The 12,032-nt window shown below is 38.0% G+C and overlaps 1 protein-coding gene across 6 annotated transcripts in view; it reads left to right on the top strand.

Annotated features, from left to right (window-relative positions):
- The window catches only part of ptk2aa (protein tyrosine kinase 2aa), a 373,012-nt gene that overhangs the window by 223,414 nt on the left and 137,566 nt on the right, over positions 1 to 12,032 (top strand). For all 6 annotated transcript variants that reach the window (XM_052023866.1, XM_052023870.1, XM_052023869.1 and 3 more), the window contains 2 exons: positions 783 to 923; positions 3,901 to 3,978. In XM_052023866.1, the coding sequence (XP_051879826.1) occupies positions 783 to 923; positions 3,901 to 3,978 (219 nt within the window). The remainder of the gene's footprint in view (positions 1 to 782; positions 924 to 3,900; positions 3,979 to 12,032) is intronic.

Here is a 12,032-nt window from a genome sequence, read left to right as displayed (position 1 = left end):
CTTTATTCCTGTCTCCCTGTCCTCATATGAAAAAATACTCTTAGTATGTGAGCTTAACAATGAATTTGAAAATGGGCTACCCAGTCACCAGTAATGGATTGAAGAAGATCAGAAATGCCTAATTATGGCATCTCTTCAGCTGCATGTTCTAGTTGTTGTGAAGGACCTACCACTCAAAAATTAACATTTTTCTGTCTTCCTATGCCAATCGGTTAGCAAAGGTGTCCATTTCTTTGCAAGGGTAGGAGAATTTGTGTTGGGTGTGACTGCCTTTTGATGATTGCCAGTTATTTTTCATAATTTCATTGCCCTTCTAATCCCTTCATTTGTTGATTTTGCTGCTTTTGTTCTAGTACTTACATCACCATGCTAAAATATGATCCTGAAAAATAGTATTTGAAAAGATTTTGTGTTTGTATAATTCTCAAATTATAATAGCACTTTGAGAATGGCAATTGATTTGCTTGCATCGTAAGTGAAATGCCTTTCAATTACATTCCTTTGTGGTGAGTTTCAACTTTCTCTTGAATAAGATTGTAACTAAAAGCCATTACTTTGCTCACAGAAAATCAGTCAATAAAACCAGCAATTCATTGGTGATTATTTTTACAAAAACATGAAGTGATTAAAGCTGTAGGTCACATTAATGAACTGGAATACCAGAGGTTATTAATAACAGCATTGAAGGCAAGGTACTCTTTATAATCAGCTGTGTTTTTAAACTGGATGCATTATACCTTGATTTTCCTCATGAATTTGATTAATTTATATTTCTTTTTTAGGCAAAAACATTGAGGAAGTTGATACAGCAGTCTTTTCGCCAGTTTGCCAATTTGAATGAAGAGCAAAGTGTTCTGAAGTTCTTTGAGATTCTGTCTCCAGTTTACAGATTTGACAAGGAATGCTTCAAATGTGCCCTTGGGGTAAGCTTTTGTACTGATGTCTTGGTAATTTACTGAAAAAGATGGTGCTCTTAAGGTTGTTTTATTTTATCGTGTACTGGATGAATTAAAATACTGAAGGTAGTAATAGATTGATTTGGTGGTAAATTGGTAACTGTCCAATAATTCAATAGCTAATTACGTATTCAGATTTGTTTTTTTTTAAATCCTTGTGCACTTTAGTTTTTGCTGCTTGGGCTTCCGTTTGGAATGCTTTTCTGATTCTCTCCCTTTCAACAAGTTCCCCAAAATAAAAATTGTTCTGATATAAGAAATTGTTCAATGTTCATATTTTGTCCATACTATGAATTGCTGAGTACTTTTAATCAATGTATGATTGCAAGTACTTCAGCAGAACTTAAGCAAATCCATAACTTATGGATCTGCAGTCTTTGTAGAAAGAATTAATATCGTGTATGTCAAGTTTGTTTTCCAAACTATCTCCTTCAGACTAATGCCGAGCCTTAAGTCATTTTATTTTATTCAGATTACTTGTGTTTAAGCTTACTCAATTTTCAAATATGCTGTGCAAATCTTTGTCCATGATTTTAATCCTCTTTACATTCATGCACCACTCAAAACACCCTACCCAATATTTAATACTTCACAAAAATCTGAGGGATGTTTAAGTTCCTCGCTGAGGAACTTAAACATCTCATTGTAAACAAGCTTTTCTCTTTCCATTCTGGTTTATCAACAGTTGTAATATTATAGATGAGTGATCAGTTTGAAGAGTTTCAACATGAAGAAAAGTATATTTGCCCTCATTAGGAACAGCATCTAATTTCTGTTCATCATTCTTCAGTAACATTTTTAGACAATTTTGTTAGTAAGCCAACACTTTGTGGAGCTACCCCCACCAGAGGAGCACTTTTGAATAACCTTGAAATGAAAAAAACAACGCGTTATTGAAACCATTGGACATGTATCGTTTATCAGCATAAATTGCATTTAATTTTTTTTCACACTTTGTGATTGGAAAATGCAATTTGTTCACAATATTAGTCAAATTTCCTGGTGCTAAAAATAATTCTGTCTGTTTGTGCAATTGTCCTACTGCCTTGCTCTCATTTCCTCACCCTGCCTTCCCCCATCCTTTATCATAACTTATGCTGACAGAATAAGTTAGTCATGCAGAAATTTTATTGGATGGAAACTCTTCCAGCTACCTCACTATTCTGTTAATTTGTAATTCAATCGCATAATTTTCACTGGCCGGCATTGTGCTATTAATCAAGGAATGCAGTATTACTACATTAATTATTTATAAAATGCTAAAACAGGTTTACTGTAATCCTTAAGTATCCAGTGAAATATTTCGCTAATGAATGAGAATTCAGATATTTCAAATTATTCCCACGGTGGGAAAAATGTTGATAATGTCAAGTCACAAAATCCGTCCTCCTCTGATGTAGTCATTTTGCTTGCTTCAGAATTAATAAGAAATTTTAAAGAAGAGTAAGGTTAGTATTTAGGTATAGTCTGGAACCATGCATAACACTACTCCACAGAGCACTGATTTGTCTTGGAGTCTGAAACTGAAAGGTGTGTGTACCTCATCTGCTTTGGCTGTACATGACTTTGCCAGGAACCTGGCACGAGTACCTGCCTTCCCTGTTGCTGTGTAGTGCTGTGCTAGAACATGATGCAATCTGATGCACTCTGCTAGCATCACTGCAGACTGGCCCAGAGAAGAGCCTGCCTGTGAGGGCTAGGCATGCAGTACAGAGAAATAGTGGTCGGGGCAGAACCCTGTCTGAGTTTGAGCAGTTGCTAGCGGCTGACAGACTGCCCAGATCCTGCAGTGTCTCTCTCTCTCCACCTCCTGTCAGATGCGATAGAAGCTGCTGCATCTCCATCTCTTTGTTTGGCTGCATAGTTCTCTCCAGCCTGGAGATTTCTCCACACTGGCAAGCTCAACAATGGTCACTGGCAGTTGAGCTTCTTCCCATAGAGAAATATCCAAGAGATGAATGAGAGAGCCAGCAGATTCCAGTGGATCTTTCAACACAAGGTGCTACCAGTCCCCAGGATAGGCCCATACTCACCACGTCAGCCAAGTTGCTGAGTAGCCATAGCATTGGTCCGGTGCCACCATGACCAATCCTCAAAGACAGTCTCTCCCCAGTGAGCTGTCGGCTGATTCATTGCTGTGGCGAGCAGAGATTTGCATCAAGTTCTCATCACAGCAGTGTTATCAATGACTCATCTCGTATACATAAAATGCTAACCGCTTTTAGCACCAATTTCACTGGTGGTCTGGTTCCTGGGAATGTATGCTGAAGACTGAACAAAATGTCATTGTAAATGTATTTTATAATTAAAGGATATTTGGGGGGGAAATGACAAAGTGTAACAATAAGCTCATCAGCCAAATTCTTTTAATTATTTCTCAATTAGCTGAGAGCAGTATCATGTTAAGCCATTTTAAAAGTTGGTGCCAATTTATCATTACCCACTCAGTGACATTTTTTAGGATATCACCATTCAACTGCTAAAGAGAAAAACTGAAAAGCTGAATTATTGTAGCAAAAAATGTCAGGCATTGCAGGTTAATGAACAGTGAAAGATAATCTGACATTTTGGAAGTGTGAAAATATTTGAACTTTAAAGCCGCAGTACCTTTTTTGAGTGCACCTTTCACCGACTTTTATTACTTGCTTTTAAGATGTGCCCTTAATGAAAATAATGGAGAGTATAGAGGAATTGACAAGTGAATGATTGGTTGGTAATCCATATTGTGTATTTTGAAATTGATCATGCAGATTCAATTTTACTAGTAATTTAATGTCGACGAAGAAGCATTTGTAACTGTGTTGGTGGCAGAGTACTAAACACATAATAATTCTGCACATGCATAATTTTCTGGGATACTTGAGGAGCCTGATTTTGTAATATGCATGATTTAAAGCAGAATTAATTGACCACTGCAATTGCTTTGTTATCTAATTTTTAACAGTCAAGCTGGATAATTTCAGTGGAATTGGCAATTGGACCAGAGGAAGGGATCAGCTACCTTACAGACAAAGGCTCTATGGTATGTATTTTCTTGTTTATTCCACCTAAATAATCTATGCATTCTTTTCCTTCCCATCAAACAGAAGTTGTTGTAAATAAAAGTTAGTACTTCCTTGGTAAAATGTAGATTATCAACTTTTGTGGTTGTGGGTGTCACTGTCAATGTCAGCAGTTTTTACACATCATGCTTTGAGTAGCTTCTGATGAGCCACTGCCATGGGCCTCCACAGTCCTTTCGTTGAAGCTATCCCATGGAGCTGTTATGTAAGGAGTTGCAGGATTTTGTACCTAATATTGAAGGACGGGTGGTATTTCCAAATTATTTGGAGAGAAACTTTCAGTTAGTGGTGTTCATATGCACTCATTGCCTTGTCCTTGGCAAAAGATGCCATAGATTTTTCTGCTGCTGTTGATTGTAGACTGTTGAAGGGCACCAATTGATGCCACATGCTATTGATGTTTTATGGTACGAGTGGAGGAGAGTGAATGTTTAAGGTGGTTGCTTGAGCTAGCCGTTTCTTCTGGATGATAATTTGGGTGCTTCTGGAACTGCATTCATTGAAGCAAGCAAGGACATCTACAGTATATGGTATCTTTGGTGAGTCAGAGTAGTGAAACACTTACCACAGATATCCTGCTCTTTTAGCCACATTATTTATATCATTCAAATGATCTATCTTTATGACATATAAAGAGATCATTTAGCCCTTCAAGTATATGCTAGCTCTTGGAGCAATACCTTTATCTCACCTATACTTTTTGCTGTAAACCACCCCTCCCCCCCCCCCCCCCCCACCGATTTAGGGCAGCATGGTGCTGCAACAGTTAGTGCAAGACCAAGGATTGTTCTTTGAGGAACCCCACCAGTTGTATCTTTCTAGTCCAAAAAAGACAGTTATTCTTACTTTGTCTTTTATGCTACAACCAGTCTTCAATCCAGGTTAAGCACTTCCCCAATGCCATGAGGTTTGTTGTACACTAGCCTTTTATCTGGCACCTTGTTACATGCCTTTTGGAAATCCATCTACAGGTTCCCCTTTATGGGCTCTGCTCGTTGCATCCTCGAAGAACCCTCACATATTGGTCAAAGGTGAAAATCCTCGACCAATGGCTCTACTATCTCTTTGCTTTGATCTGATTTGTTTGCTTTGGGAACACTTAGCAGTCAGTGGTATGCTGCTTCACATTCATGCCATTCTGTATTGCCACTTCACTAGGCTGATGCTTCATTTTTCCCCATGCCATGCTCTTCTACATTTTTTGATTGGATACTAGTATTAGAGCGAGGAATACATTGAAAAATGAAGATGCATATTGCAGCTAACATAATTCCTGAAGACAAAGCATGTCAGACAAAAGCAATTAAATTCTTCAGAAAAATTATGGAGAGGAAGACAAAGGATTTGAGGAATTTCACAGTGTTCCTACCCATATTTGTTAGCTAACTTGAAGATGGAAATGAAACACTAATTTTTCAGACTGGAAGAAAGCATAAGATAACATCTTTATTAGTCACATGTACATCGAAACACAGTGAAATACATCTTTTGCATAGTGATTTTGGGGGGGGCAGCCGCAAGTGTCACCACACTTCCGGCGCCAACATAGCATGCCCATAACTTCCTAACCTGTATGTCTTTGGAATGTGGGAGGAAACCCACACAGACACAGGGAGAACGTACATACTCCTTACAGATAGTGGCCAGATTTGAACCCGGGTTGCTGGCGCTGTAAAGCATTGTGCTAACCACTATGCTAAATGGTACCCCCTAGTGTTCAGTTTACTATACTTCCTTGAGATGAAAACTGAAAATACTGGAAACACTCGGCAGGTCAGACAGCATTTATGTAAAGAGAAACAGTTAATGTTGCAGATCACAGGCGCTTCATCAGAACTCAAAGTTTTGAGATTTATTAATGAACTTCCCAGTATAAGTGAACTAAGTCCAAAGTTTGCAGATGAAATAAAAATTTCCAAATGTAGTAATAGAGAGGAGAATGAGACTTAAAGAGGAGATAGATCAGTGGAATGGGAAGACACCTGCAGGTGAAATTGCATGGAGAGAGAAAAAAATGAAGTGGAGAATCTTGGTTGGGAAAATGAGGAGATTGTGTATGGGGGAAAAAGTGTCACCTCTTCACTGACTTTTGGGAATCCCTGCCCCTTGATTGCTCAAAATGGAGAAAGAGCATTTGTGATGGCAGTGGGAACCTTGTGTTCATATGTCCAGAGCTCACAGAAACACACTACTTCCCAAGCTGTCCGCCCACCTGCCCCATCAAGCACCTCCTGCTCCACCCGAGGGAGATTCTGCAGGTCTTGCATTGGCATTAACTACCAAAGAACTTGAGTGGAAGAAAATCACTCCTTGATCCTGAAGGATTGCCTAGTTTGAGAGGCAGTGCACTCCTTGTTGTTTATGCAGGGCTATTCTGTACTCCTAATGCATGGTCTCAAGGACTTAAAATTGTTATATTTTGAAGGGTATACTGGTACAGAAGTGTTATATTCACATACATGAGTCTTTGAAGGTAGTACCAGGGAGAGAATAAAATGATGTTAATAAAAAGTGTGTGAAATCTTTGAGTTTGCAAATAGAAGCATGGTGTACAAAAGCCCCAACAGGGGAGCTGTGTTTTATTTTGTGCACTGTACTTCAGGAAATAGTGCAGATGAGATTTAACAGAATGATACCTGGATTGACAGACTTCAGTTACATTAAGAACCAATGGAGTAAGGATGCTTCAGGAAAGATTGAGTCCACTGGGAGCAAACAAGATTTAAGATAATTTGCAAAGAAACCAGGGCAGATGAAAGGATTTTTTTTGTGCAGCACATTATTATAATGGCCAAGAATGTATTGTACAGCAAATAGACTGAGTGGCCCCCTCCTTTGTAATGTAATTATGTTTCCATGCAATCAGCAGAGTTGAGGAAATTGAGAGAAAAATGTTTTAGAAGTTGCAAATTGGAAAAAAAAATTCCATCAATATTTCTAACATAAAAGGATCAGTTCCTTTGCTTGCAGAATCTTTCAGCAGAAACAAATATTTTGATTTGGCTCTGTTGCACACTATGTTAGAATATTGACATCACTTCTCTGTATTCACTGTTAGTAGTTTCGATCAGAACATAGATGTGTTTCTACAGGCTGCTCCTGGTCCAACTACTTTCTTTTTCCTGTTGTTCTTCGAATTTTGATGGATCAGTTTTGTCCTCCTGCATAGAATTTTGTATAGCGCTTTGATTGATTTGTTCACACATGCCTTATGAGGAATTTCATTACCACAAAATCAAAAGGAAGTTCAAATAGGAAATATCTGTTATGTAACCTCTTTGCTCTATTCATATATATTTTTTAAATGATTTTTTTTTGTAGCAAGTTTAACTTTTTCAACTAGACACAGTACCACTTGTGCGTGCGCATGCGCGCGCACACACATACACACACACACACACACATATATATAAAGTGTGTGTGTGTGTATATTTTTTTTGTCCATTAAAATAGTTTGCATTCAAAGACTGTACAGGCAACCCCCACATTATGAGATTGGTTACGTTCCTATAAAACAGTCTGTATCGTGATTTTCCATTACACGAAGCTGCATCATCTGTGCATGCTTCAAGGGATGAGAGTTGAAAAAAATAAATTTTGTGTTATTTACTTTTCTTTCCCACAAATTCTGTAAGAGCAAATTTTATTCCATATGTAAAATTTTAGGGTAGTGGTTTGTGAATTCTTCAAGGGTAAATTCCCATTGCTCAAACGACCGCAATGCAGGGTTCGCCTACAGTGGTAAGGTGGAAATTTCACTTGCTGCGTTCAGTTGGACTGTTTTTAGAACCACCTTGTAATGGGGAAGAGAAAGTGAAGAAAATGAACTGGGTCTTTCCTAAAGCACTTGACCATCTTGGGTTAGTTGATTCAGACCATAGACATTAATGGGAAAAGGGCCATCTGAGAGAGTGGTAAATAATCTGAGAACATCAGGGTTGAAAAAGGTCTGACTTCAAATAAAATGAAGGTAACCACACTTTTCAGGCAGATAGAATTCTTGAGCTGTGGTATTCTATCTTCTTGCATTGTCTTACATTGAGAATTGCTGGATAATTTTTTGTTATCCTTGTTTTTTTTTACCCCTGTATTCTTGTCTTCTCCATTCTCCTCTGGAGATGTAGGCTCAAAGAGTGTGCAACTTCAAGGGACAGGCAGTACCAAGCACCCTGCCCAGCTGTCTTTTGTTTGTGAGCCCAGGCCCTGACTCTCAGCTGGCTATTCTGCTGTGAACTAAATCCTGTCATCACTCATTGACCATGCACAGTCACATATGGTTATCGGTTAAAGATCAAGAGGATTCTTTGCTTTTTCCCCCCTTTGTGTTGTGTCGCAGAGGCCAGTTGCTGTTTTATTTAAGGATAACTAATTCAATGCTGAAAAGAAATATGGCACCTTCTTTGTCTTTATTCAGCACAACTGTGATGAGGAGATTACCCAGAGGCTTTAGGAGATTTCCCTAATGGTTATTTATTTTGGTTTAGATGGTATTATTGGAGGCAATTTTTGTTTCTAATTATTCTAAATATGTCATGACTAAGAAGGAATTGGTGGATGTGACATTAGGTGAATTGACTTCCGTGTTAGAAAGACTTTCATTGATTATTCTGTTGTAATGTTCTATTCTTTAATAATGATGTAGATAATTGGTGGAAAAACAATCATTTAGTTGCCTCATGGCAGATTTAATAGTCTCTTTCAAAACAAGTAACTTGCTCTGTTTATAAAAATAATTGTTGTCTTGCTTAAGTTGTTTGATCGCCACACAGTTGCTATTTACATATTTAAAAATAAGACCTGGTATCTTTGCTCGAATTTTGCGCTTGTATTGCAGTGACTTATGCTGAATTAGCCATGGAGAAGCGTCACTTGGATTTCTAATTAGAACATAGAACATTACAGCAAAGTACAGGCCCTTCAGTCCACAATGTTGTGCCGACATTTTATCCTGCTCTGAGATCTATCTAACCCTTCCCTCCCACATAGCCCCCCATTTCTTTGTTATTCATGTGTCTAAGAGATTGCATAAAACCAAATGTAAAGCCTCCCATGAATCAGCACATTTTAGAAGCTTTACCGAAGTAATCAATTATTAACTAACACTTGGCCAATAAAACCTTAGAGTTGTTGAAATAAACTGAATTAAACAGAGTTATGCATTCAAGGAGTTGCTTCAGAGGAAGGAGCAGGCTGACTAATGGTTTCAGTTGGTTGCTGGTCAAAGGTCTTGTGCATATAGGTTATATCAGTTGCTTAATTTGAACTCATTTAAACTGAATTTGATCTAGTGTAGCAGCAGTAACTAGAAACCAACATGAGTCAATGGTCTGTCAGACACAGCTGCAGGCCATTAATGATAAATTAATCAATATATGTGTGTGTGTGTGTTTGTTTGTCTGTCTGTGAATGTGTGTGCACCATGTGAAAAACACCCCACAAAAGGTTTAATTGGTGAAGATTTCAAAGATCATTACTGTGCATTTTATAGCTTTATTTTTGTTTTTGTCTATGAAATTCTGAGCACTGAGGTGTCTTCTTTTGATAGCTTCACCGAGACTCTACTTACTTTCTCTGATGAGTGATAATGATTGCAAGGCACTATTTTGAAGACCAGCAGAGTCCTCCCAAGTGTTGTGTGTCATATTTTCCCCTCAAGCTTTATCAATTAAACTGATTATTTGGTCCTAATAATAATATTGCTCTTTGTGAGAGCTTCTTGTGGGTAAAATAGCTGGTAAACTGTTACAGGGTATTCTAATGTCATGAAAAGTGGAAGTATTTCTTTTAAACTCTGAAAGTTTGCTTGGAGCGCCATCTTTTGGAATGTTTTATTTATGGTGCTAAATGGTACCTTTAATATAATCCAGTCTTTTTAAAGGAATCGTTGTCAGTGGAGGTATTTTGATTCCTTTGCTTTTCCCCAGGCTCAGAAGCTTTTAATTACAATTGCAGTATAGGTTGTTGGAGTAGAATGTTGCATTTATTTTTCAAGGGAATTCCATCCACACTTAGTTTCTCATAAGTAAGTGTTTAAATTTTTAAGGAATAAAATGCAGATAATGCATGAAATATTCAACAGGTCAGATAGCATTTGTTTCAGGTTGAATACCTTTTGCCAGAACTAGAAAAGGTTAGAGATATAATAGGGTTTAAGCAATTATGAGAAAGGGAAGTTGAACAAAAGGGAAGGTACATAATAGGTAGTTGGCAGAAGAGATTAAATGACAAAAGAAAACAAGATGGTAAAAGGACAACAAAGGGGAAAAAATGAGTCTAGAGGATCTGAAAACCAGTGAAGGACAATCATTGACAGGAGCCAAGGTCAAAAAATATTGGAATGATGGTTATGTCTGAATTATGTCTGGAAAGTTGTCAAGTGCCCAGGCGAAAATTGGGCTGCAAAATTGAACATGCATCAAGATTCTTTAGAACAACAGCTAAGGAGAAAGAAGTGAGCATTGATTGTAGGATTAAAATGAGAGACTAGAAACACAACCTCACTTTTGCAGGCTTAGTGGAGGTCTTTCACAAACTGATCGCCCAATCTGCATGTCTTCATCTCTCTATTCAGGAGACAGCACCATCTGTGACAAATATGGTATATTAAATTGTAAACATACGAATGCTTGGGGTTCTGAATGGTCTAAAGAGAGGAGTTATAAAGGGAGGTGTTTCTTCTTCTGTAGTTAGATGGTAAGGGATCATGACATGAGGAGTTGGGGTTGGTGGTAATTGAAGAATGATTGAGGGAGCTGCAGAAGAAACTATCCCTTAAGAATGCTGAAAGGAAGAGGAGGGGTAAATATATTTGGTGAACTGAGGAGAGCTCATCAAGGATTGTAATGCAGTCAGCACCTGGTGGAAGGAACACTTTGAAAAACTGTTCAGCTGTGACTCATCTTGCCACAAATGTACTTCACTCCAGCTGTTTTCTTGGGTCACCCTCCCATCATTATCTATTTAATTGTCTACCATCATTCATGACTATGTGGTGGAACTGCAGAGTTTCGATTTGATCCATTTTTTTATGAGATTTCTTAGCCCTGTCTTTTGCTTACTGGTTTTGCTGTTTGGTAGAAGAAGGCTGTGATGAGGTAGGAGTCAAGTGGACCTGATGAAGCCGTCCTGTAGCACACAGGATACAGAAGCATTGGAGGCAATGTAAAAGAGAGAGACCAGGATAATTTCTGGGATGAGAAGCTATCAAGAAAAGATGATTAGATTAGGTCTGTATTCTTTGGGGTTTAGAAGAATGAGGGGTGATCTTATTGAAAATTATAAGATCTTAAGGGTGCACAACAAGATAGATGTTGAGATATTTTTACTAGTCACAGAATCTCAAAAAAAAGGAAATAGTTTCAAGGTAAGGGGCCCAGTTATTTAAAACAAAGGTATTTAGAAATTTCTTCTTGCAAATCTCTGGAATTATCTGCTCTGGAGAGTTGTGGTGGGTTACACATTGGAAGTACTTAAAGTGAAGGCAGACAAATTTTTGAAAGATCGAAAATTGAGGGTTATGGGGATCTGGCACATACTGTAGGAGGAGTTGAGGCCTTGGGTAAATCAGTCATGATCATGTTGAATAATAGTGCAGGCTTGAGGAGCCAAGCGAGCTACTCTCCTATTTTCTTGTGTTGTTTTGAGTACATTATGGCTGAGTAAGTGCCATTTTGCTTACTGTTTTGGCATTGGTGGGTGTGTCCTGCTGAAGGGGAAAGACATTCCAGGGATGGTGAAGGAGGGGTTTGGGACATTTTCTCTGGTACTTCTTTCCCAATTTAGACACAAGTCCCCAAAAGTTTATGAGGAGGACTTTGAAAGGCTGACTGGGTTGGGAGTTGTTCATTTCTGAATTTGATGCCTAGATAAATAGTCCACCTAGTTTTATTCCTTCCTTGTTTGAAACCAGATAGGTTTTTGAAACAATCCAATAGTTTTTTTTCATGATTATTAAGACTAATCGGTAATTTTGTTTTTGTTCCAAGTTCTAGATTATTAATTGAATTTAAGTTTC

This window comes from Pristis pectinata, chromosome 9 (assembly GCF_009764475.1).
Source record: "Pristis pectinata isolate sPriPec2 chromosome 9, sPriPec2.1.pri, whole genome shotgun sequence".
NCBI classification, from domain to species: domain Eukaryota; kingdom Metazoa; phylum Chordata; class Chondrichthyes; order Rhinopristiformes; family Pristidae; genus Pristis; species Pristis pectinata.
This window is presented reverse-complemented; position numbering and strand designations above follow the sequence as displayed.